The sequence below is a fragment of the Vanellus vanellus genome (assembly GCF_965231255.1).
Source record: "Vanellus vanellus genome assembly, chromosome: 3".
In the NCBI taxonomy this organism is placed as follows: Eukaryota; Metazoa; Chordata; class Aves; order Charadriiformes; family Charadriidae; genus Vanellus; species Vanellus vanellus.
The window spans coordinates 63914439-63941244 of NC_138907.1; the positions used below are offsets into that span (position 1 = coordinate 63914439).

At 40.3% G+C, this 26806-nt stretch overlaps 1 protein-coding gene across 1 annotated transcript in view; it reads right to left on the reverse strand.

Annotated features, from left to right (window-relative positions):
- Window positions 1-432: 432 nt before the first annotated feature.
- ARFGEF3 (ARFGEF family member 3) overlaps window positions 433-26806 on the reverse strand; it is a gene marked incomplete at both ends in the record, with an annotated part of 88593 nt that continues 62219 nt past the window's right edge. Inside the window, 15 exons of the mRNA XM_082481902.1 lie at window positions 433-624; window positions 1377-2607; window positions 6269-6399; window positions 7969-8100; window positions 8744-8846; window positions 9482-9596; window positions 10164-10340; window positions 10886-11014; window positions 14832-14976; window positions 16518-16621; window positions 18856-18978; window positions 21411-21555; window positions 21930-22109; window positions 23644-23789; window positions 25355-25488. Coding sequence (XP_082338028.1) covers window positions 433-624; window positions 1377-2607; window positions 6269-6399; window positions 7969-8100; window positions 8744-8846; window positions 9482-9596; window positions 10164-10340; window positions 10886-11014; window positions 14832-14976; window positions 16518-16621; window positions 18856-18978; window positions 21411-21555; window positions 21930-22109; window positions 23644-23789; window positions 25355-25488 — 3187 coding nt within the window. The remainder of the gene's footprint in view (window positions 625-1376; window positions 2608-6268; window positions 6400-7968; window positions 8101-8743; window positions 8847-9481; window positions 9597-10163; window positions 10341-10885; window positions 11015-14831; window positions 14977-16517; window positions 16622-18855; window positions 18979-21410; window positions 21556-21929; window positions 22110-23643; window positions 23790-25354; window positions 25489-26806) is intronic.

The window sequence follows — 26806 nt, forward strand, 5'->3', positions numbered from 1 at the left end:
CTTCTTCCTGACTTTTTTTTTTTTTTTTCCCCCCAAGTTACATAGGCTTACTGGCCTGGTTTGACATCCAGATGACAGTTGTGTTCACAGCTAATTGCAACCGGGGAAGTTCTGCTGGAGTTTACTGTGACTCCCACTGTTGCAAATTTGAATTAAAACTGAAGGCTACTGAAATGTATCACCCCTTTAGGTACCACCCTGATTTACTGGCAGTTTTCTGGATTCTGGGGCCAGACCCCCTGGACACACTCATGCTTTGCCTCCTTTGCTAGTGAGGGAGGGACACACAGTCTCAAGTGGATAGAGGAAATACAACACCAAGCTCATTGTTTCTTAATTTTTCACCAACAAATAGGCAATTAATGAACCTCAAATATATCTTTGCTGTATACCTTGGATGTCTTCTCCCCTTTGAACAGAGCACAGCTAGATTTAAATGATGATATCGTAAACTCGGCCCACTCTTCCCAGCCACTCCCGTACTGCCTGGCGGACACGGATATCTGTCACGTGGCAAGTCAGCTGGCTGATACAGGGGAACACCGCTGGCTGCAGGGCTGTGAAAGTTTGGTCTGGCAGCGCCTGAATCTGGTTGAGAACGGTCAGCACCATGTTGGTCCATGCCTACAAACAAATTGGATACAAAAAAAGACTCCTTTAGAAGACCTTTCTAAACAGACAAGCCCATTGCTTGAGGCAGAAAATAAGGTATCTGGTGGTTGCAGCCTCATGAAGAGGACTGAGTAATGCCAGTACATTCATTTAACGTTCACTGTCTTCCTAATTCACATTCAGTACTGTAAGTCATTGTTTGACTTTGTATTGCAGGTATCACATTCACCTTTCATCGCCTTTTATTTCATCCCACAGTGAACAAAGACTTTAAAGTTTGATGCTTTCACTGATTTGTTCACTTGGACTTGCATGCAGCAATTTTCTGTTTAGCAACAGAGCCCACTATTTCTGCTGTGGAATTAACAAAAAAACCTTTTCAGGTACAAAAGCATTGTGACAAGCAGCATCACATTTTCAAAAGCCCTTAGCTGTAAGCAATGAGTTCATTAAGCAATGAGTTCATTGTAGGTTGTTAGTTCTTAGGACTAAGTGCAGCTTCAGCCCCAGTCACAGAAGCACTCTTGAAAGCTGTATATGCCTGATGACACTTCCCCGAAGACCGATTTTCTTTTGATAGGACAGAATCAAGTTTTTATCAGTGCCAGCTGCTGAAATATTCAGTCCTCATCATGATGACTTCTTTATGTAACAAGGACACATAATGAAGAGATCATAATCATTCTAACAGCAATAGAAAAAATATTTGTAGGTATCTTTTTAATTATTGCTATTATTATTAGCATTCTACAAGTATGTCCTACCTGTATCTGGGCCTCGGCATCCCTAACAGATATATTCAGGGAGCTGACTGTGGATCCTGAGCGTGGTCTCTTCTCTTGTCTCAAGATCTCTGGACCAGCACTGAACGAATGCCTCATTTGACCTTGATCTATAAGATGTTGTGGCCGCTGGAGTATGGGTGAGTCTGGCCCTCTTGAACCCAGGAGCTCCCCTTTCTTTTCCACTTTGACCTCTTTGGTGAAGGATGTCATGGACTGTTGCTGCTTTCTTTTCTTGTATTCTGTCATGAGCTTGGAGATAGTTTTGTCGGTGGCTATGGTGTAGATCTTGTTGCCAGCACTCTCCCACCATTCTTTTTTCCTGGTTTGTTCTTTTTTCTCTGATTTAGGACTTAGGGGTGGGGGTAGCAGCAACATTTCTCCACTCCCTCCTCGGGGTGTCAGGCTGTCTCCCAGTTGGTCCCTGATTTGGCTCCGGTCATCTTCCGACGGTGTGTCCTTCCCAGATTGCCCTCCAGTCGATGGGGTGGAGGTTTCTGAGTGAAAGGATGGTAAAATGAAGAAAGAGTCGCCTTTGAACACTGGAGGCTCCTCTACATTATTCTCCAGGTCCAGATGCATCTGGATATAGTTGTTGCACAGTTCCATGCAGAGCTTATGAAGCCGCTTGATTAGCCATCCCCAGTCTGCATTGCTGACAGGCTGTACACTCAGAGATGGTATTCTAGCCCTCCACTGTCTCTTCTCCTTCCCTCGTGGGGGACTGACCTGGGCAGTTTCTTCAAAAATGTCTTCATCTTCTGAAGAACACTGCTGTGATGAGTCTGTGCTTCTCTCATCATCTTCAAAGAGGATCTTCTTCACTTGCTCTGCAGTGATGTTCTCCTGGTTTGTCAGGATTGCACAAACCAAAGCATGGAAGTAGATGTTGAAGCTCATTGCTGACTGGCGGTACAAGTTGGCAGCTCCACTAATGCCAGACACTTTTTTCAGTAAACACTTCAACCCAGGTCTGGTGTCAAACTCTCTGGCTGTTCTATAGGAGTCCAGCAGTAAGTCAAAGATGACAGCTAGGTTTTGCATGGAGATGTACCTGAGAAAACCAGCCAACTTGTTTTCTGGTACTTGTATTGTCATTTTCTCCTCCAAGTTAGAAGGGCCTTTCACAAATTCTTCCAGTAAGATGTCATATAAATTCTGGAGCAGTACTTGGTGGGACAGCAAGCTCACCACTATCGTCCTGAAAGGAATACTTGGTAAACCAAGCATGGGAAGAAGAAAAATAAAATAAAATTAAAATGGTGCATTGTGCTTTTACTAGAAGTACAGGAATACTTCATATTTTAGAATCTAACATGAAAGATGCAAATGAAAGGCCAAATTGTTACAAAAAAGTGTGGGAAGATAAAAGTTGTCTAGAATGGTCTTTCAGCTACTCTTTCAAATACTTTCCTAGAAGGGGAGACACTTACATTGGTTAAGAAAAATAACTGCCCCAAGCAGGATTAAAGCTCTATTAGAAAACTTTTGTCCTTTTTTCCAGAGATGTATAATACTGGGGGATTTTCTGTTTTGATTTCATGGCAGCTGCAAGTACTCTCAATATTTCAGCCTACTATATCTGAGGAATTTGTTAACACACAAGTTATGTAGCACTTCTGTCATTGGTACCTGACTATATTTTCTATTTTTGTTGCTGAACTTTGACTAAGTTGAAATACCCTTAAAATTCTTCCACCAGCATTTCAGCAAACCTTTACTTTACCATGACAAATTGAGTCAAAAACTAGTTTACCATGCTGTTTCCATTTCCACTAATACCAGGAGTACTTCTTAAAAACAAAACAAAGAGCCAACCAACCAACAAAAAAAAAAATCTACAGAAACATCAGCAGTGGAATGGAGCATGCAAAGAAGCTTAAGTCTCGCTGACGGCACACTTCACTATTTGCTGTTAAGACTTAACTTTGAACAGTGACAGCCTGCATGGAAATATCTGTTCCTAGCTCTGTTTCCCACATGTGACACCAGGTGATTCTTAGCTGTGTTACTGTTAAAGATATGATGTGAGTTGTTCTAGATCTCACTGATTTTGGATTTGCACAGGGAACCCAGGAATGGCAAATTTCCCTAGCCAAAGTTTTCAGGCCAGTCGCTAGTAAATAACATGGAGAGGCTTACAGGCAAGGGAGGTGAGGAAGAAAGGGTGGACAGGATTGTTGGTTGGTATCTCATGGATTTTAAATTATAAACTATAAAACATATTTTAAGGCATTTTAAAAAAAGGTCTTTGCATAAGGTTACAGTGGCAATGTTATAAATGAAGCTGATGCTCTGGTACACATAGTAACACTTGTTCTGATTTAGGAAACTATAATGGGTCACATTTTAATTAGCACTGCTATCTAGTGAGGAAGGGATTTATCAGCTTGCATGCAATACTGAAGTTTTAGGTCTAATTCAAAGTAAATATTCATGTAACATGAGATGTTCAGTTGTAGCCCTTTAATTTTTTGTTGCAAAAACTATTCTACTTTCATTAAACAACTTTCAAAAGTGTTTTCAAAATACCAAAACCAAGTCTTTTTTTTTTTTGAGAAATCATATCAAAACTCAATTTTGAGAATGCAACGCTTAAAATATCTAGAAAAACACATATTTTAACTCTTAAAATTTTGCCTTATGTTAATTGACTTATAAAGGCACACAATTGGTCCCGAGTTAAAAACAAAACAAAACAACACCCCCTCAAAAATACCCTCCCTGGGACTTTTGAGGGATATGCTTGGCCGTGTAGAAGCTATAGGTCAGACAAAACTGTGCTTCTAGGGTTAATTTACCTGTCAGTTTGCTTACCGTGACACAGCTGTCAGTGCTGATACAACAGTAAAATTTAATAGTCTTATTATCTGACAGTGCGAAAATCTTGATGACTAATACATACATTGGAGCTCTTTATGGGGAAGCAGTTTTCTGCTGTAAAAATCATTAGACGCTCTGATTCACGAAAGCTTTTAAGAGCATGTATAAAGTTAAGTGAGTGCTTGCATTGATTTCAAGAGACTAATCCTGTTCCAAAAGCAGGATCAGAATGGAGATCTGCTTTTCCTTCTAATAGCCAAAAAGTCAATTTCCAAGGACAGTTTAAAGTACTGCTCAATTCTGAAAGTAAATAGTACAGACCTATAGGTGAAAACACACAATGCCAAAGCTGGTTAAGGATAGTATTTTCTTATTCTGTCCAAAGTTTTGAACTGAAATATATTATTACTTTTTAGGAAGAAGAAAAGCTCCCTTACCCCAGCTTCCTGTGAAACGATGCAGCATTAAGGAAACAAAAGCAAAAAGGGAGAAGAGAAACCCCACTAAGGTTAAAGTAAAACTTTTGAAAGGCCAGATACTAGCATGCAAGACTGGCATATTACTGCACTGCTGTAGCAAATAATATGAAAAACAGTGGCACAGTCAACTTTTGAGCCCTGTTTTAGTGAAAAATGAGCACTGCTGGGGTAATGTATGCCTATTGGCATGTACACTTTTTGCAGTTGTTTAGACAAAGCGTAGTGTGAGAGCATTCAGAGTTTGTATTAATTGCAAACTTTCTTTACAGACAAGCAAAACCCATGCTACCTTTACAAACGCAGCCTGTTAGATTGCCGTGAGGGGGGGAGTACTCCAGTCTTTTGCTTTGCATTCATTACAACAAGAAGAATGATCTCCAAATCTTTGGATAAAGCAGATATTTTCCCACCAAGAAGGAAGGATTTAGACTGTGATCTCAACCTTTCTTCGTCTTTGTGCAGGGCCCTGTTCTCTGAAGGCGAGGCACCTGCTCTTGGGGGAAACTTCTGTACAGCTGTGTAAGAATACAGACATCTTGCATGGTCTTTCTTCCTGTCCATCCAAAGAAGGACCATCACGTTCTGGCTCCTTGTTGCAAGCAATAGTTTAGTTTTGAATAAGAATGCCTGAAGTGGTACAGAAGCAGGTTTGGTATCTAGTAAAAGACAATTTCATGCCATGTGTATTACATACCTTGCAATACAAACACAAACCCTGAATGCAGAACTCTAATTCTTGGCCCTATTGATGTTGCAGCAGTTGTTTAAACAACCAAGTGCAAGCAAAAAGAAATACTTTTGACAGGATCAGATTGTCATGCAAATGCATGAGTTCCTGAAGTAGTAACATACTTCCACAAAAAATAAAGTGCCAAGCAAAAACAACGTTCTCTAGATCAATATGTTGACAGTTTCGCAGCTTTGGATGTGGTCTCTTCAATTTACACTGCTCCAGTTTATCCATTAACTTTTTCTACCTTCTTAATCCAGTAATACTGAATTTAAAAGATCATCAGTGAAGCAGACATTATTTCATTTGCTAGGTATCACTACAAACTTAACAGTACTTCCAAAACTTTCTTCAAACTGGTATTTTTAACTGTACTTCTTAAAGAAAAGAATCTCAATATTGGAAAATTTTTCCTAGTATTTCCTGTGAAAATTATTTTCTTGATTCATCTGCATTTCTTCTACTCTAAGGTTTTGTATGACTTACGTATCCTTCAGGTATTTGTAACCTAACAACTTTTACTATCTATTAGAAGTGTTTTCCTTATTTAGCTTTCTAAGGCCCACGTTATAGACCCTGACATAGGCTTGTCTATAACTGTAAAAGCTCTTGCATGTGCCTGCTCACCAATGTATGATCATAGGAACATTTGGAGTGCAGACAGTAGTAAACTATTGTCTCCTGTGTCACAAAACCTAATTTTTATTTGATTGGTGTATTTCATTTTTTTGATGAGACCTATGGAGACGCATGGTTTGCCAGGCTCTGTTCACATCTCTACCAGCCTGACAACATTTTTGTCTTGCTTTTAATGACAGTATTTTCCTGAGAAGATATTTTACCTTCTCTGGGTATGCCCATTTGGTTTCTTATCTGGTGGCAGGTCAATGATGAGCACACACGACTGGGCATGTTCAAACCCTTCCTTGTTGCTAGGGGTCTTTGGGGAGCACTGAGTCTCCAGCATAAAGACCTAGAAAACAACAAGTTACATAAAACAATCAGTTTAGCACTTGCACTGTGTCCTTGGGGCACCTAAGAATAGGATTTCCTGCATTGTGAAAGATCTAATATGATGATTTACTTTACAGTGATGGAGAGAATGCACAGTTATCCCCCCAGGCAGACCTTCCCTAGAGCATGCTGCTTTGGTAAAACAGCCTCAGAGCCACGGACTACCTCCAGACACCCAGCAAGGCACAGGGCAAAGGACAGACATCTTTTTCTTTGAACTTGTATAAGGCATAGTACCAAACACCAAAAAAAGTTTTCTGCTGTCTGTATACTACTATCAGAAAATATCATGTATAGTGGAGACAAGGACCTGTTTGCATAGTTAGCCTGTTGTAACTAAAAAGGTTGGTTGTTGGAAGGATTATTTTCAGCCATGAAGATACAACAGACACCTAACTTGAAATTCTTTGAGTGGGAAATGGGGAAACAAGTCTCAGTTGCTGTAGCTTTGTTTTGTATCTTAGTAGTTGTGTCAAATCCCCACTGAAGACTCAAGCGAGTGCCTCTGAGAGTCTACAAGAAAAGTCTAAATGACACATTCCCTGCTTTCTTGAGTTTTGCATCTTTAAAACAATTTTTCTATTCAAACAAAGTCTGCCAGTGCCCCATTATTTGTGATCACAAATCCTGGTCTGTGTGTCTCAGATTTTCAAGCAGCATCAGGGTATGATTAATCAAGTCAGAAACTGACACCAAACATCTGTTAGCTCTTTTAATCCAGCTGCTTTCCCATGCTGGAACTGTCATACAGTATTTACAGTACGCTGCAGGTCATTAAGTTGAGTCTGCTGTATTTCAAAGAACTTTTTTTCATGTAACCACTTTCATAAAATGAACAACATCCATTGTAGTCAAAAGGACTCTGAGAAGGTTGTCTCCAAGCCTGCTCTGCTGATTAGGAGTTAGTGGTGAGTTTTAAATCATTTGTTAAATGTCAGCATTATCCTCTAGTTCTCAATAACTCTTTTTCTTCTCTACAATCTATACCCAAGTATTTACAGAGAAAAACCTGCATTCCTCTTTAAACTCTGCTTTGATGGGTTGAACAAATCTTGTTTTTCTAGTTTCATATCACAGTCTCTGTTCTAGTACATTTTTTGCCCTTGAAATGACCATTCTTTAACAAAGTAATTAAAAATGTATATGACATTCTAGATGACAATTCATAGTGCCACTATCATTTCCTCTTCTCTATCAGAAACATTTCCACTGATGTATGCTAGGGTTGCCTTTTTTAAAGATACATTACACAATAGGCTCATTACCAGTCCTCCTCAGGTACCTATGCATCTTCCCCCACCTTAGGCATTCCTAATCCCTACTTATAGAGGGGCAGTTTTAAGGATTCTTTGTTCTAGCTTTTATTTCTTTTTCTCAATAATAGTTAGACAAATAAACGTCAGTCTGGTGATGAGGAAGTCTTTGCCTACAGGGCTTATGAGGAAGACGGTGGTAAAGATGTGCTTTCATAAAGAAAAGCCCCAAGTTTAAAAGGTTCTCTGGCTTCTCCTGAAACATCAGTCAGTACCTGTTGTGCCATGGCTCTGATTCTCCAGTATTCAGCTTCAGCACTTGGCGAAAGGGAGGGGGCTGCCACCTTCACTTCACAGGCATCTCCACTAAAGCTTTCAGAACCACTGTGGAAATAGCCCAACAGGTTCTATAGAGAGACACAACATCAGACTTTCACTGTGCGTTAAATGAAGTCAGTAACTGTAGTGTTGTCCAGCCTGTTCATGTGTAATACAAGATTCAGTGATCTGTCCCGTTACCATCAGCTGGTCACCTGCTATTTAGCATTTGATGTGTTTGATGCAAAGGCATTACAACTTCTTATGTAGTCCAGCCTGTGGTGACTTAACAGGATTTTTTTGTTACAAGAAAGATAGCGAGTTGAGAAATAATCTATATGGAGTGTGCAGCTACAGGATCAAGTAAGCAGCTTTATCTTCTGTCTAGTTTTAGCCAATCCGGAGGAAGAAACAGATCAAAAGGGAAGTTTTCACCTACTAAACTCTTCTGATTTCATACTGTCAGGGCAATTTAAAATAACTCTGGACTATTAGTTACTAATGTTGTCTGTACATGTTTAGAAAAACTGATTTCAATCTCCATTGTTGATCCAAGACCTTTCATTGTGAGTGAACTGACACAGTAACAAAAGCGACCACATAATCCTTATGCTTCTTGTCTTGGGTCTATACCCAAAAACTTTAGTTAAAAAGAAAAAGCAACCTGTCCAAAGTTGGTGAGTCTATAACTAGTTTAATTATATTTTAATGGTTAGCAAAAAGGCAGTTTACCTTTACTGGCTCCAGAGTGGCAGAGAACGCATCCTGCAAGGCACAACACGCAAGCCTCCACATCTCTTCAGTAAAAACAGGCCCTGCTGTCACTAACACATACCTGCAAGGATACAGGAAAATGTTACCATATTCAAGAAAGAACTAGACAATTCTTACTTGTAATGGGAGAAGGTTGAAAACAGAACAAAAGCCCTACTCAGTAGCTAGCTAATGATATCTAATCTCCTCAGTTGTTACCTTGACCTATTTTTGTAATTACACTATAGTTTTGACTTTTTTTTCTTTCCTTTTGCTTTTCCTCTTTAAGTAGTCATCTTGCCAGGACAAAAAACACATGTTGTGTAACTGTATAATGCAGTGCTTATTTTGATTATGACTGTAATAACCTGAAGACTGTGAAAGATATTAATTACCTCTAAATACCTGTGAATTCCAGAGAGACTCTTGATTATTTTTTCTAAGGATTAATTATTGTCTAACTCCATACAAGTAATGTACAAGTGCTTTTTATAGGAATGATACATATAGCAATGCCTGAAATCACAGGTTCTGAAGCAGACAGAAAACAGCAAGAAAAGGTTGTTAAGTCTAAAATTCATTGTTCAAATAACAATACATATATTGTAGCTTCTTTTGAGATGTTAGCCAACTTAATCAGTCCACAAGTTCTTCAAAGATAGAAACACTTTTTTTTTTTTTTAAAAATATGCTAACAGAGTGAATGGACAGTGTTACCTGATACAAGAGCAGCCAACTCTGGAAATAATTTCTGTTGGTTCTGCTACACAGGCTACCAGCAACTTGAAAAGATCTTTCAGCATAGTATTGATCATGTTTTCATAACCAATATCTATATGAAAAAGACACAGACTGGTTTTAACATCATTGCCTTTTCATGATAATTAGAGATAAAGAGTCTTGCTACACTTACTGCTATTCAGAGACTTTGCAAAACCAAATCTTTTTATGCAGCTACCACTAGAGTTCACTTCTGAAACATGCATCACATCAAACTGAAATAAGAACAGTCCTTTTGATGTTAACAATGTAAAATGTCTGGGGTTAAGTGGTACTGGAGAAATTCTACTAGATCCTGTTTCTGAATATTCTAGTTCTTTATGATCAAAGTCTTAGTATCTTCTTTTGGAAAGTATAATATAGACTGTGATGATTTAATTTTGAAGATAGCCCTGCTCTGAGCAGAGACTGGACTAAGCTTCCCTAGGTCCTTTACAAGTTAATTTTTTTCCATAATTCTAAATCCTAAAAAGAAAGAAAAAAAGCCCAAATAAACAGAAATTTTCAACCCTCCTCCTCTTATTTTATGCTTGAGTAACCAAAAAGCAACTAAACCATCTCCCCATTCAATAACATGCCACTGATGACTGTCAGTAGGTGTGACAGTGCAACAACATACCTGAGTGTATGAAATTTTGAATGTGCTCAACTACGAGTTCACAGGAAAGGCCAATGGCATGCTTGAAATTAGCAGATGCCACATCCCAGTAAGAATGGTCACCATGGCTGCGATGGAGCCAAAGAGACATCGTGGGAAGAAGAAGATGTACAACTGCATAAATGCCAAATCCTGGGCCTTAAAATAAACACAATGATGATTGCATATTTTTGCTTACAAAGCCTACATGCACAGTAAATTTCCTAAGTTGTTCCAAGCTTGAGGCCAGGGGCAGTGCCAAAGCAAGCAGGCTCTGAAACTTTTTTTGTGAGAAGAGAGGGGTAAGCAGTTTTGGGTCTAGTTGTGAGGTAGAATATGAACACTTAGCCAACTGTTTACCTGCTGTCTTTCCCAGCAGGTCTGCAGGAATATATAATTTTCTTTTTCCATTTCCTGGACATTAGGCAAACGTTTTCTGTGGCTAAGACATTGATAGAGTACTGCACCTCTTTAGTTGTGCAATAAATGTAAGAGTATGTTGAGCATACTCTTACAAGATGTCTTTTGTCAGCATAGAACAATGCACTAACTGGAACAACAGATCACACTGAGAAAGCCCCTTTCTAATTGAGAATGCCTCTGGAGAGCACTAGCATGAGTAACACACTTCACACAAGTGGTTTAGGATTCTAAGTTTGGATCAGGGCTCTACTAGACCACATTTTATCAAGCCCTTTCATTACCAGGTGTCTTGGCAACGTCCCTCAGCAATTCAAAGAGCAGATCCAAAGTAGGAGGCTGGTGCTGGCGGGGACAGTTAGATATGGCAGTTGTTAATTCTTCCAGCAGAATAATCCAGACGTTGATAAGGCCTACAAGTAAGGAAACAAAGATTAAAAGCCATGCGTGAGATATCAGATTGACCACAGGTGGAACTCACCTTCAGAAAGTGATGGAGGCTAAGAAATTAACTAACTTAAAGGTCATGGGTTCTTGCATGTTCGCCTATGCTGTGTAATGGTTGTGGGCAGTATCGATTTTTGAAATGATGGCCTCCTTTTCCTTCCCTTTTTATTAAGGTTGTGTTTTGTACCATCCTTCCTCATCCAACTACATCTTGTTCTGGGCTTCTTTCTTAGTGTACTACTCCCACTAGTCCAGTCTCTTTAACCTTGGTGTTTCTTCTTATTTTTGAATAGGACATTTTATACATCAAACTATCCTTGCAAATGCCGTGCAGCATGCTTTGTACCCATTTAGGTTATGCTTTTAGGTAAGGATCCTAAGATGACTAGCTATAATTTAACTGTCTCTATTTGCTACCCAGAACTGAACAATAGTAGTACCTCATGAAATATCATCAGGCTGCCTGATGTCATCTTTAGATGTTAAGAGTTCATAGATAGAATCATGGAATTTTCAGATTTGGAAGGGACCTCTAGAGATTATCTAGTCCAACTCCCCTGCTAAAGCAGGATTGCCCAGAGCACATTACTCAGGACTGCATCCAGGCGGGTCTTGAAAATCTCCAGAGAAGGGGACTCCACAACCTCCCTGGGCAGCCTGTGCCAGTGCTCTGGCACCCTCACTGTAAAGAAGTTTCTACGTGTATTTGAATGGAACTTCCTATGTTCCAACTTGTGCCCATTGCCCCTCGTCCTGTCACTGGGAACCACGGAAAGAGTCTGGCTCCATCCTCCTTCAACCCATCCTTTAGATACTTGTAAGCAATTATGAGGTCTCCCCTCAGCCTTCTCTTCTCCAGGCTAAAGAGTCCCAGCTCTCGCAGCCTTTCCTCATAAAGGAGATGCTCCAATAACTCAATCATCTTAGTTGCCCTACGCTGGACTCGCTCCAGCAGTTCCCTGTCCCTCTTGAACTGGGGAGCCCAAAACTGGACACAGTATTCCAGTTGTGGCCTCACCAGTGCAGAGTAGAGGGGGAGAATGACCTCCCTCGACCTATTGGCCACATTCTTTCCCACGCAGCCCAGGATTCCATTAGCCTTTTTGGCGACAAGGGCACATTGCTGGCTCACGGACAATTTACTATCTACCAGGACCCCCAGATCCTTATCCTCAGAACTACTTCCCAGCAGGTCTGCCCATAACCTATACTGGTGCTTAGCAGTCTTCCTCCCCAGGTGCAGGACCTTACACTTGCTCTTGTTGAACCTCATTAGGTTCTTCTCTGCCCAGCTCTCCAGCCTGTCCAGGTCACGCTGGATGGCAGCGCGGCCCTCTGGAGTGTCAGCCACCCCTCCCAGTTTGGTATCATCAGCAAACTTGCTGAGGATACACTCTGTCCCCTCATCCAGGTCATTAATGAATATATTGAATGAAATTGGACTGAGTATTGACCCCTGGGGGACACCGCTGGTTACAGGCCTCCAACTAGACTCTGTGTCGCTGATCACAACCCTCAGCTCTCAATCCACCTTGCTGTCACCTCATCTAGCCCACACTTCCTCAGCTTCCTAATGAGGATGTTATGAGACACACTGTCAAAAGCCTTGCTGAAGTCAAGGTAGATGACACCTATGGCTCTCCCCTAGATAGAAGAGTAATAAATGCAATATTTAAGAGTATTAAATGTGGATATAGCAGAGCCGGACAACTACCAGAAGAGCAGTAAGGATACAGGTAGTACTGTGAGTTCTTATCTACATAAGTAAACACGTATCCCTAAAAGATTATGGGATACAACTAGTTTTCAATACAATTTTGAAGATGGTTAGGAATTGCTGCCCCTTAATTTTTCACTTAAGTACTTACTAGTTCCCCATGATATTATGAACAACTAGAAGGATCTTGCATATTACACTCACAATGCTCCTGCAATATATAGTGTTAATCTTGAGTTAAGTCTCCCTAAAAGGCTATGGGTTTATTAGGCTAAAATGGTTTTTACTTTGGTTCACTAATAAGCCCTTCTTCTCTGACACTGGTAGACATGCTGATGTAGTCTGTGTCTGCATGATGCTTGCTGGCTAATTATGTTCCAAAAGCAATAAAAAAGTCTGCAAGGGAGCTTTGTTTAAGATGCACTGACTTTGCTAATTGCAAGAGTCTTCCTGAGAATCAAGGAAAACACAGTGAAATCATTACTTAGTAACTGGGTTGATCATTTATTTATTCGCACCACTTCCACAGGGCAGTATGTATGGTGACATTGTTTAGAGTCATATAGACTTTAATGATGTTCCTAGATAAGGAAACAGCACAAATCACTCAGCATGACATCTGGGTATCTTCAAATCTGGAGTAACTGAGTATCTTTTAGAAACACTCTCTTGAAGAATTTGGCATGGAATCAAATAGACTATGAAAATACACTGCACCACCATATGGCAAAGCAGGCTAAAACGTTTTGCCCCATCTTGGTACTGACTTCCAGCATTAGAGTGCCAGGTGAAGCCCTGTCTTCTGTCTTTTGTAAAGCCAGTTTGCCTAGCAAAGTTCTAAGACTGTTACCAGCTCAATAAAAATTGGGTGGAAGTTTCAGTGCTTAGCTCTGACAAGAACCAGATGAGAAGGTTTCTTTGCTGCAGGGTGGCATTTCTGTTCAAAGCAAGCAAGACCTTGACAGGCAGAGTCACTTCAGAACAGTAGGCAAGTGATGCTCACCAGAGGTGGGGAGACCCTTGGTCAAGTCCCAAGCCTGACTCAAAGCAGAGATTTCAGTGACTTGGGTCTCCTACATCCCAGGTGAACATCCTAAAATTTCCACAGAGGAAAAAACCCCCAAACTTAGAAAGAGGAAAGTAAAAAAAATAGGATTTGTGGTTTGATTATTTCAGAGAGCAGCTTTTCTCTCCTTTATCCATGGCAGCTGTGGAACGGGACAATCCATGTAGAGGAAGAGCCTAGATAAAAGTAGGTATGAATAGTCCTTCTGGTGAGGCATGTGAATGAAATGCGTTGGAGTCAGCCTGCTTTCTGCCTGGTTGGAGCTGACTCTTCACAGAGGCAGCCAGGTCGAAACAGCTCAGTAGTCCTGATATTCAGAAGTGACTGTACTGCTTCAAAGGGCCATCATGAGTCCAGAAGCAGTAAGGCTGCATTTCTCTACTGCTTGACTCCACACAGGTCTAGTTCATCAAACACCTGATTAATCCCCATAAAGCCATACAAATAACCAGGAGACAAATGATGCTTGTTTTTCTGGAGGTCATAGCGTTTTTTATGGACTTTAGAAATACACCATTTAGTTCAACAGACCATAGGAGACTGGTTTGGACACATATTTAAACAAGTATTCTTTATCTTTTTAAACTGTAACTCAACATTGATATTTTTTTGTAAAAGGCAGGCCTGCCAATATCAACCTTAAAAGGTTTTCACTCCTTTACTTCAGCTGTGGTCTAGAAAGTATTTTTGTGCTAGCTCTCAGAAATATATACTGCTTGTATTATGAATGAGGATAACTACAATATTATTAATTAACATATTATTATTATCTTGACCTGAGAGAGGGGTTGTATTTTTCTCATATACGAACAGTATCTTTTAAAATAAAGAAGGTGACATGACCTGAACTTCCAAGCTCTGTGTGTGCATGTAGACAACAGGGAGACAAACTATGAAGCTCTTCCCCTCCTTTTTTGCTTTCAGCAGTTGGCAAAATTTACAGTGACATGTGGTAGAAGCAATTGATTAATTCTGCATTTACTGCTTTCAGTGCACTTACCAGTGTCGTCATCAAAGTCAGAAAGGATGCACTCAATACCATCCTCACTGCTGGCTGACTGTTCTTGCACTCTTCGGGGCAAGTTAACCAGCCGGCCACTGAGGAAGATGGGTTTCAAGGGCATTTTATAGATTTTGGCTAACAACTGGTGGAGCGGGGAAAGAAAGAAAAAAGAGAAGAAAAGATAAATATATACGGGAAAGTTTGTAAAAGCTATCACATACAACACATGTATGTAAAATAAAATAAGAACTATGAAAGCAGCATAATGTTCTGTTCATATAGCAATGCCGTGAACGAAAAAACACAACCAGAGGCCAGAAGTCTTCTGTTCATTGACAAGTAAGGGGTCGAGGGGAGAAAGAGAGGGAGAAAAATTTAAATAACACATTTTTGGGAAGAGAGTATGCTCCCTCCTCGTTTGTGAAAGACAAATGTTACTACTTACCGATTGAGCCTATGACCTAATAAGGTCCATTAGCTGTACACAGAATATTTTGGAGCTCTGAAGGACTAAGTAAATACTGATAAAAGGACCTGTACAGGTTTACTTCAGAGCTTCGTTGCCTGGGTTGTCCGTCACACAACAAATACAAACTTTGCAGAATTGTGCTATAGCTGGGATGCTACCAGTATTTTACCAGACCTTTCTAAAGTAAACACATATTTGCAATATACTGACAGGACTTCTTTTTAGTGATTCCTGTTCTTCTTCCACTGGCAAGTTAAAAAGTGTAACAAGATAAAAAAATCTGCTTCTTTTAAAGAGAAGAAAATATTTCTGCCTCACTGTGGACTGGGGTTTGTAAGGATGCAAGACTGATGTGATACATATAGCATACAGAAAGAACACACATTAGAGATACATATAGATATTCACTAAATTTTTTGAGGTGAATGAGGTAGCAAGTATAGTTTGATATGTCTGCCATTTATTATTCTGAGCTGCCTTATTCTCTCCTTCTCCCCTCAGTCTGTGTACTGAATCCACCCATTATCTCTGAATTTAGACATTAAGTCCTTTCAGCTACGGTAATATCCTTTGTTATGCATTTGTATTGTACTGAGAAAAAACATGGCTTGGGTCCAACGAAAAAACCCTGCAGGTACTATAGAAATACAAACAACCTTATAAAATCAGCCAAAAAACATTCTAATAACCCTGGATAATAATCTGTGCCGTGTGCAAGCAGATTACAGGAAACATGCCAGCATTCAAATTGTTAAGAGATTTGCCCTGAGCTTCAGATATGTTTTCATGGTACAGATAAGCTGCTGCTGCGTTTTAGAGGGTTTAACCTGTTGCTGTTCTTAAGAGCTGAGAACTCTCAGCATTTAGTTTTTTTTTTTTCCCCTTCATTCCCAACACTGTTAACAGTAACTGTTCAAATAAGAATGAACGTAGCTTTGAATATGTTACTACTAGGTTTTGAACATTCACATTTTCCCACATGCTCCATGGGTCTGAGTGTTTTCATCTCCTCAGCTTTCACACCGTTAGCTGGCCTAGTAATTATGATATTCCTTCAGATCGCCACTCTCCATCTGGCAGCGCAGGTTATTACCATCAGGCTTACCACAGATTCTGTTGTGTTCATGCAAACCACCTAACCCTTGATGCAAAGCCAGCAGGTTAGAACTGTTTCCCAGGCCAGGTTAGTACCTGTATAAGATTATTCATCATACCTGAGAACATCTCCTGAGGTAATCAAGCGCAGGAAGGCACAAGTCTGTAGATGCAGATCCTGATCCTGGCACACAGTCACCCATCTCCTTACAATCTACCTCCCCTGGGGATAGGAAAGGCAGCATTGGGAAGGACAGAACAAGAAAAAACAAACACAGTATTCATTTTCCTTTTTCATTCATTTGTGCCCTAACATCTGCATAGAATCCAGAAAACATCCTTTGTTTGATCTTATTAGGTGACCACCACATGATTGTTATACAAACAATACAGTAATATTGGTCACAGTGTATACATGGACCTTTATATGAATAAATGCTTTAATAAATACATGCCTATTTAATAACTCTTTAGTAGAGCCTTTGGGAGTTCTTATAATCATACCTTATAGTCATCTGTCATAATGACCCCACTCCACTTTTTTCCACGGGTGTATAATTACTTGCTCGTATTCACCCTTTGCTAAGTTAATCTGCTAACTTTTTTCTATTCATTTACACCCCACTGCCCTGGAAAATTCTTCTACCACAAGTTCTTCCTTCTAGCTTATTTACTCCTTAAATACACATTTTTATATTTTGTGCTACAATATTTCCTTCTGCTGTCTAATTCAGGTGTCAGGGTCTCACATTTCAACTGTATGATATCCTCAGGTTCTAGTGTTTCAATATCACAGGCATTGCTAACTCTGGCATCACCAGACTCCTACTTTCAGGTCAGCTTCACTAAGTGTATTAAACAAGCAGACCAGCTCCAAGACATCCCGCTGCAGAGCTCCTCCCTGGATAACTCCATTCACTCCAGCATCTCTCCTGTCTGCACAGTCTGTTTTCCTCCCCTCTCAGCCAATGTTCTGCCCACCCTAGAATACTTGGCTCATAACCATTTTTCCAGTTTAGCCAAACACTTCCCATTCAGTGCCAAGCTTGAAGCTTCACTAAATGCCTATATACATTAACGTTTTATTGCCTTAAAAACTACTCCTTGCATAAAAACCACAAGATAAATGTTAAATCCTTTTATTAAATCCTACTTTATTTTCCTTTCACTACATTTGCTTTTTCTATACCCTTAACTATTCCCTCCATAATGTATTTGAAAGTCTTGTCTACTATTGAGGTCAGCCAAGTCAGCCAGTGAAGTTTGAATCCTTTAGTTTTATGTTAAAATGCACATAAACGGTAGTATATTTGCTATTGCTCAGTACTGAAGTACCCCATAGTCCTGCTACCTCTAATTAAAAAAAAAAAATCTTACTTTTTGAACACATAACCATAAAGGGGACAAACTTATCTCATGAAGGCAAGAAACCTAAAGAAATGTAAGATAGACTACTAAGTTCTCCAGAAAGAACATGAGTTCCCTCTACCGGTACTGCACATGCATCACAAGCTGAATCCTGCCCCCATTGAAATCGATGGTGAAACAGCTTAGTGAGATGAGAGTAACATTAAAGACTAGATCTGCCGCAGTTAGGTGCTTCATTTACATCAAAGGGAGTCGCTTACAGACTTCGATACCTCTGTGAATGAATATACCTAAATTCAAAAAAGCACCCCATTTTGCCACTCAGAAGTTTTGCAATTTACATAAGAAAAAAAAAATAATCACTGCCACAGTTCAATGAAAAGTGTCTAATTCTAATGATCATGGCAAGCCAGGGAACATGAACATGGGGGCAGAATGACCCAAAACCATTTGCCTTTGTTCTGAATTTTGATGAAGTACCACAATTACTCTGCAGGGTCACCTTGACTTGCCATGCCTGGTCTCCACTGCTCTCAGTAACACAACTTAAAAACTAATCGTGGGGACGCAGTGGTATTAGTTGCAATGCTCATGATCTCACTGAAGGTTCAGCAGGTTTCAGCCTTACATATGCCAAACTACTGCTGCTGAGGTGGGCAAAGGTAGAAAGGAGCCATGTGGCTTTGACTGCTGAATGTAAAACATACCCTGTTCTGTTGCAGACAATCCACGCTCCCACTGCACAATGCCAGGCCATTTCTGCAATATTCTGTTGTGGTTTTTTTTTTAATTTAAATGAATATAAGCAAGTCCTGACACAAATTAAGGTTAAGTGAAGCAGACATTTAATAGTGAGATGCATCTTTGCTGCTATAACAACTTGAAGAACTGATAGTATCAAAAATGTTTCTGAAATAATCCCTTGGTCCTGATTTTATTTTTTTTTTAAAGCAGTCCGGACTCAATTTCTTCACTGCTTCTCTCTTCCCTACCACACCATGTATTACATAACTGAATTCTCCTCTTCTGCGGGATCAAGTTTGATATATCATGACTTAATAGCATTAAAAGGAAAATAAAAATATTTACCCAGTCCTTTGACAAACTTCATAAGGCACATAATATAACTGGTGGCAGCATTGGCAAAGACCTGGATGCTGTCTGTGTTTAGAAATGCTTCAAAGACGTCAAACACCGGAGCCTGGCGTTTCCCTGTGGAAGTAACAAGATGAGAACTCTTCCCTATCCCCTGTAAAGCTGATTTTCCAACAGTTTTTCAACAATTTAACTGCATCTGTAGAATCTCTACTATTGTGGGCAGAGACAGAATTTTAGAATTAAAACCTTCTCTTGCTCCTGATGCAACTCTTGTAGCCCTTCATAGGAAGTAATACAGACTCCCTCCTTTGCCTTACCTATGAAAAATACCAGCTTATGCCTGCTGAAATGTTAAGAGCAGGTCTGAGCTCTTGAACTCAGCTCAGTAGCTAACACTTCTGTTTGGTGGGGGTTTCTGCTTTAGTTCTTGATAACTATAAAGATGACAGCAGTTATGCGGAAAACTATTCAAGACCACACAGTAACAAAATTGCCTTGCTTTTCCTAAGTAGATTATCGGTCTTAAAAAGCCGTATACACTTACATTTTGCTATTGATCATAACAGATCTGAAAGACAAAATTTAGAAGGAAAACCATATCCTTGACACATGACTTGTAACATTTAAAAAACCATTCTAATGGGGCAAAAGGACAGATTAAAGTGATTTTCCCATATTACTCAGTTTCCATACAAGCAAACATCTCCGGCAGGGATGCAGAATCATTCCTACAGCAAACATGGTTTGTTAGTAGTGCTAGTAATTTGAAGCCCCATGATAAGAGCCTGGACAAACACTTGCCTAGATTGTCATACTAACTTACCCGGTGACGCCCATCTACAAGAAGGGCTGGAAGGAGGATCCAGGGAACTACAGGCATGTCAATCTGACCTCTGTGCTGGGGAAAGTTACAGAGCAGATCATCTTGAGTGCCATCATGTGGCACGTACATGACAACCAGGTGATCAGGCCCAGTCAGCATGGGTTTTTGAAAGGCAGGTCCTGCTTGACTAAGCTGATCTCCTTCTATGACAAAGTGATCTGCTTAGTGGATGAGGGAAAGGCTGTGGATGTTGTCTACCTGGACTTTAGCAAAGCCTTTGACACCATTTCCCATGGCATTCTCCTGGAGAAACTGGATGCTTATGACTTGGTCAGGTGTACGCTTTGCTGGGTAAAAAAAAAAACTGGCTGGATGGCCGGGTCCAAAGAGTGGTGGTGAATGGAGTGAAATCCAGTTGGCAGCTGGTCACAAGAGGTGTTCCACAGGGCTCAGTACTGGGGCTGGTTCTCTTTAATATCACAGAATTTTCAGAGTTGGAAGGGACCTCTAGAGATCATCTAGTCCAACTCCCCTGCTAAAGCAGGATTGCCCAGAGCACATTACTCAGGACTGCATCCAGGCGGGTCTTGAAAATCTCCAGAGAAGGGGACTCCACAACCTCCCTGGGCAGCCTGTGCCAGTGCTCTGTCACCCTCACCGTAAAGAAGTATTTCTGTGTATTTGAACGGAACTTCCTGTGTTCTAACTTGTGTCCACTGCCCCTCGTCCTGTTACTTGGAACCATTGAAAAGAGCCTGGCTCCATCCTCCTTCAACCCACCCTTTAGATACTTGTAAGCATTAATAAGGTCTCCCCTCAGCCTTCTCTTCTCCAGGCTAGAGAGTCCCAGCTCTCTCAGCCTTTCCTCATAAGGGAGATGCTCCAATCCCTTAATCATCTTAGTTGCCCTTCGCTGGACTCGCTCCAGCAGTTCCCTGTCCCTCTTGAACTGGGGAGCCCAAAACTGGACACAGTATTCCAGTTGTGGCCTCACCAGTGCAGAGTAGAGGGAAGGAGGTTGTAGCGAGGTCGGGGTCGGTCTCTTCTCCCAAGTAAGAGGTGATAGGACAAGAGGAAAGGGCCTCAAGTTGCACCAGGGGAAGTTTAGACTGGATATTAGGAAAAAACTTCTTCACAGAAAGTGTTATCAAGCATTGGAACAGGCTGCCCAGGGAAGTGGTTGAGTCACTGTCCCTGTAGGTTTTCAACAGACATGTAGAGGTGGTGCTTAGGGACATGGTTTAGTGGTGGTTTTGGCAGTGATAGGTTGATGGTTGGACTCTATGATCTTAAAGGTCCTTTCTAACCTAAACAATTCTATGATGATGTATAAGACCAATAGGCTTCACATAGTAAGAAAGACAGTTCACAGGAGACGTGGGGGTTGTTTACAGCTTGCTTTCCTTTCTCTAGCAGGACAGTGACAAGGGCCCAGCCAAGCTCAGTACTCCTGCACTACTGTTTTGCTCAAAAATATTCAAGTGGGTTTGAAGCATTTCTTTCTTGCTCTACTCATCTGCCCGAATCTAGAGGATAAAGAGTCAGAACAATAACTCTGCTTTCCATCCCACCCTAACTAATAAACCAGATACTTCAGTACACTTATAGAGTATTGCAGTGCCATTGTTCAGGTAGGGCATTTACATATATTAACTACTGTGTCCCCAAGGAATAAGAGGGAAATAAAAGCACATATGAAACAGTCAGTGCAGTAAGTCCTTACCCATAGAGTATTCTCCTACAAGGTACTCTTTAACCTCTGACTTGCTGCTGCTGTGAACTGTTTCCAGGGCACTAAACAGGGGTCTCCATCCTGACTGGATCTGGGTAGAACACATTTCCACTAACTCTCCTATAGAGGTGATCACCTGCAGACAGCATAGGAGATGTTAAAAGAATAAAACCAAAAACCAGAACTGATACATAAATGGACCTTCAGAAGGAATGAGGATGGCTTTAAACACATTCCTAGATTTCGCTATGTCAGTCTAGACTAATTTATTTTATTTTTAGATAATAGAAAAGCTTTATTTAATTGCTTTCAAGCCAGGTGTACTGTCTCTGTGCTCTACCACAATGCTGGCTTAGGTAGACAGAGCCCTCCTGATTCCTTGAAGATGATTAAAGGGCACCATTTGAAGGGAATTTGGGAAACCCTCTCAACTGGACCAAGTGCACTCTGGAGATCATCCTTCTTATGGGCATAGGCCAGATACAGACACCTGGATCAGGGCTGACTTGCCTGGTCTTGGACATCCTCATCACAGAGCTCTAGCTGCATGATACGCTCAAAGGGGCGGAAAAGTGCCTCATTAAAGTGAAAATGAGAAGGCTCATTCCAGTCCATCAGCACTTCAGTGAGGATATCATGGATGAAGGAGACAGCCTTCCGAGACACGTGTCTCTCCTTATGACAGGCAGCCTGCAGGAAAAGGAAGAACATTAGAGTTTGTCCAAGCAAAAAAATTGCTTTTAGTGAGACAGTTTTAAGGAAGGTAAGCAATTCATGTTGTTGAACCCTAAAAACGACTTCACCACTAATGTGACTTGGGACCCCACTGCAATGACAATTTGAGAGTGCTGCTTGAAGTCCCACAGATGCCTGAAGGTTTACTGACAATTCAAAAAGCACAGAGCTATAACTAAATAAATAATAAAACCCACAGAACAGAACTCATTTCAAATACCCTTTGTTTCTACCATGTGACCATTTTTCCCTTCAAAAAAGTAGTTTCTGCATATATTCACCATACCTATCTATGCATGACCAAATGTCACTTTACACTTGGCTATTTTTGGAACTTAAAGTGATGAGAACTTTCTCACTTTGGGAGAGCTATTAAAAAAATCAGACACCAGTGGATCTGGATATAAAGATACTGTTTCGAGCAACTATGCAGGTTATGTCAAATTCTGTCCTTTCCTTGATGTTGTTCCTTCCCAGTAATGCCCTCATCTGCACTGAAGTCAACCAAAAAGACTGACCAGCCCTGCATTCTAAAAACATGGAAGGTACTTGAGTTTAAACTGGCTTGGGATTTTAGAAGGCTTAAAAGTGTTCAAAACATGAGAAGTCTTTAAAGTGGTCTCAGGCTGGCAGCCAATGGCAAGCAAGACACTAATTTTCAAGATAAAGGGCTGTTAAAGCATAAAACAAAACTATTCTCTGCTATTTCTACTGCACTTAGAGGGCTTCCACTGAGACTCCCCAATGTCTGAACTCTGCTGTAAGTTAGTCCACACATTTTCTTGAGTCAATGAAATGAAGTGCTATGGCAATTTACTGAACAGTTAATCTTAAAACTCTGGAGAAGCATGCTCCCAAAATACCTGGGCACATGACACCACATACCCCACCAACAGAAAGAAAGGAGCCAATGATACAAATCAAAAAGCTCTGAGAAGTCAAGACACCAGCATTTCACTAGATAAGACTGAAAGTTTGGTTGAGGAAAAGTCATTTGTTATGACTGAAATCCATATGTGGCTGCTACTGGTATGCCACTGACAAGCATTCACAAGGAAGGAGAAGGAAAGGGAAAAATGTCACCATCTTCTCAGTTGAGCTGGCTGCATGTGGGAAAAGAAAGCCTGCATCCTATTATGGGAAGACTTGCAAGGATGCAGACCTTGACTGGGAAAATAGGTAGATGGAGGAGTTACTTGTAATCTCTTAGGGTGGTTTCAGTTTTTTTTTACCACAGACATACAGGAAGTATCACGTTGCAAAAATCCAGCACGCTGTCCCTTGACCTGCCCAGTTCAGTTATTTAAAAGTGCACTCTCAGTGGCAGTATCACAATATGTGACATAGTGTACACAGTACTCCAACGGGAGTGCAACCAGATTTGACAATGTTGAGGCTTGATATATATCTTAAGAGCTATCAAGCCTTCTTCAGCTTTTTCAGCTTTGCCGTCTCTGGCACACATTCCCATTTTCTTCCTCACCCCTACCTCTACAAGGTGAGGTGCCACCAGGCTCCAGCAGCGCATTAGGTGAAGCAACGGGCGAGATTTACTCCTTACAATTCTGAGCATGGCATCACCAAGTCGGAACAAGTGAAGTGCACTTCTCCTGTCCTGAGTAGATTTTACTTCACCTACAAGAAAGTACAAGAAAATAAATGGAAGATAAGCAACAGCAGCTCCTCCATCCCTAGATATCTAAATTGGAATTTAAATCAGGTTAAACATTATTAGTATTAAGTGGGGGGGGGGGGGGGAGGGAGGGAGGAAGGGAGGAGGGGAAAAAAAAAATCAGTGTAAAACACAGCCTATGTGTTGCCTAAGTGTTACCTATGTGTAGGTAAGAGAATAGGAGAAGGACCCAAGTATTAAGAACAGCTTGTTAAACACACTTCATTTTGATTTAAGTGATCAATTTTTTTGAGAACATTTTAAAGACAAAGGCTTGGAGAAGTAGTGCAGAAAAGTTAATATCAATTGTTTAACTCCTTGCTTAGGATCCAAAATAGGAATTGCAAAAACTTTTGGTGACATCTACAGGAGAGAACATAAACTGAAAATTATTTAGGTTTGGTTTGTCCTTTTGTATTTCTTATCAATCAAAGGATGTGAAGCAAAGAATGTGAGAAAATGCTTTTCTGTTCCCCAGCCAGTAATACTCATTATTTCCTATTGAAAGGGATTCATCTTCTGTTGCTCTTACAACATTTGGAAAGACACTTAATTCTCTCATTTAAAATACGCTGGTGCTTTTATCTCTAATGAAATATATAATCAGGGGGCATACCACTTTTAATATTAAAAAAATATGCAATTAATTGCTTTATCCTAATTTTAATTTCATTATTACTAACTACTGTTGATAGACTACTAAATACATGATAAGAGAGTCACCATTTATTAAAAATAAAGTGATGAATGTTGAGGCCTGAAGACAAGCAAGAACAAAAAAAAACCAAAACTTGTAGTGTCACATTGAGAAAATGACAAGTAGCACTTTAGGGAGAGGGGAAAACGATTAAACTTGAGACATATACCAGATAAAATCCATGTCTGCCAACTGACAGAACAAGGCCCATACAGCTAATGAACTTCTAAAGGCACAGTACAAATTTAAGTGAAATATCTTCCATTGGTTCCAATCCTTCTGCTCTATTTGAGACAGTGATGGAAACAACAATTCACAGGCTTTGTACTATAAGATATATATTCCACTCTGCTGGGGAAGAGCAAGCAGGACAAATCCTACTGCTTTATCTAACATTCTTCAGTTGTGTGCTTTGTTTGCTATCACCTATTTTCTGACTGCTTCTGAGGTTATCCCACTGTCAAACGTCTAACCTAAATCCACTGTCTTAGGTCTACATTCACCCAAGTTTCCTTACTGGATTGGGCTCCAAAAAGGAGCTGTGATTAAGTATCTGTGGATAATTAACATCCCCAAAATCCACAAACTAAATTAATGTCCTAGGAAGTGTTTCATAGCAGGCGTGGATGTGGTCCCTATCCAAAAAGGGTGCTCAATTTTTTCTAAAGAATTTGAATTTCTCCTACAGAAAGATCTTATTAGACTAAATACTCTGTTTTATTTATACCTGGGAATTGGAAAAATTAAAACTGTAAGAATACAAAGCAAGTCCTGTAAGCAATATATTTGTATAAGAAACAGAATTCTGTAAGGGATCTTCAGATGATTTACCTGGCATTGCTAGGGAGTAATCAACTGTATCTGTGACTGAATGGAAAAGCTGGGCCTGAGAAGCCTTCTTGAGCTGGTAAAGGAAGCCTGCTAGTGCCATCAAGTTTAACTTGTCAGCAGCGTCTTCAAAGAGCCTGTGAGTAAAAGAACAGAATCTAATTGAATACTTCCTGAGATGCAGACTTAAATGTGTAAGTAAGAGGAAAACTCTTATCTCTACATGGCTGCTGTGTATTGCCTCTGGTGATACATTGGGTTATTGAGGGCTTTTTTGTTTGTACTGTGCTACAGGAAGACTTTGATCCAGGAGCTTTATTAATTGATGGGTGCTGTAGGACCAACCAGAACCCTTCCAAGATTCAACTGTGGTACTAAAACAAAAAGTCACTTTTTCAAGGAATCAATGCTTCCCCATTACTGTATCTTAATGTTATAAGCAGTTCATAAGCCAGTAATCAAAAAAACAGTGAGACTATTCCCAGTCCTCACAACATAGATCATCATAGCTTCACTGACTTTAGAGTTACACCAGCTTGCTCCACCTGAAGTTACAGCCCCTTACATGAAAAACAAATAAATTCAAATTTTAGACCTAAAGTTGCTGTACCTGAATTCCTGTTTACAAATATAAACAAGAGTTGTTATTTTCAGCTGCAATGAGCTCTTAAGATTTAAGAGTTAAAATCCGTACCCTTAAAGCAGTAAACCTATGCTTACATAGGAGGTAGGTTCCACAGAGATCACAGTGAAATTCCACATGGTGCAGCCACAAGTTGAAACAAATATGATTTTCTGACGCTGCTTTTCATGAAAAATTTTCTATAGTCCTGGGAAAGTGGAAACTGAGTCCTAATAATGTCCACACTGAAGTAACAGTGCAGAAATCAAACCTGCATCATTAAAATTAGAGTACTGCTATTCTTTAATCCTCAGAACCAAGTTGTATTGTGAGCTTCCTGAATAACAGGTACAGTCCATGCACAGAATAAAACTCCTACAAACAGTGCCAGTATACATTACTTTTTCCTCTGAATTTACAAATAATGTCCTCCTATGGACAGAGATCAAGAATGCAAAGTGTCAGCTGGAGAAAAAAATGGGTATTAGAAGCATGCAAACCCAGGAAATTTTCAACTCTAACCTGGACTGCTGAAAGAACAGCAGAAATAGCAAAAAAGTCTGTGACATATCATTCTGCAGACCGTGTTGTAGGGACACTTAACCTAGCCATTCTGTGACCATGCTTGGTGGCATTTCCTCCTCCGGACACATTGGGGCAGGCTGAGAAGCTGTCCACACAGTCCTGACAGCTGCTTTCTAACTGATACTGGTCTTGTCACTCAGTCCCTTCCTGTCAGGACGAGACACCCACTTATTTTGTCTGCTTTAATGAACATAACAGATTAATTTACACGCAAGCAATAAATCCACCAGTCTCAGGATGCATTTGAT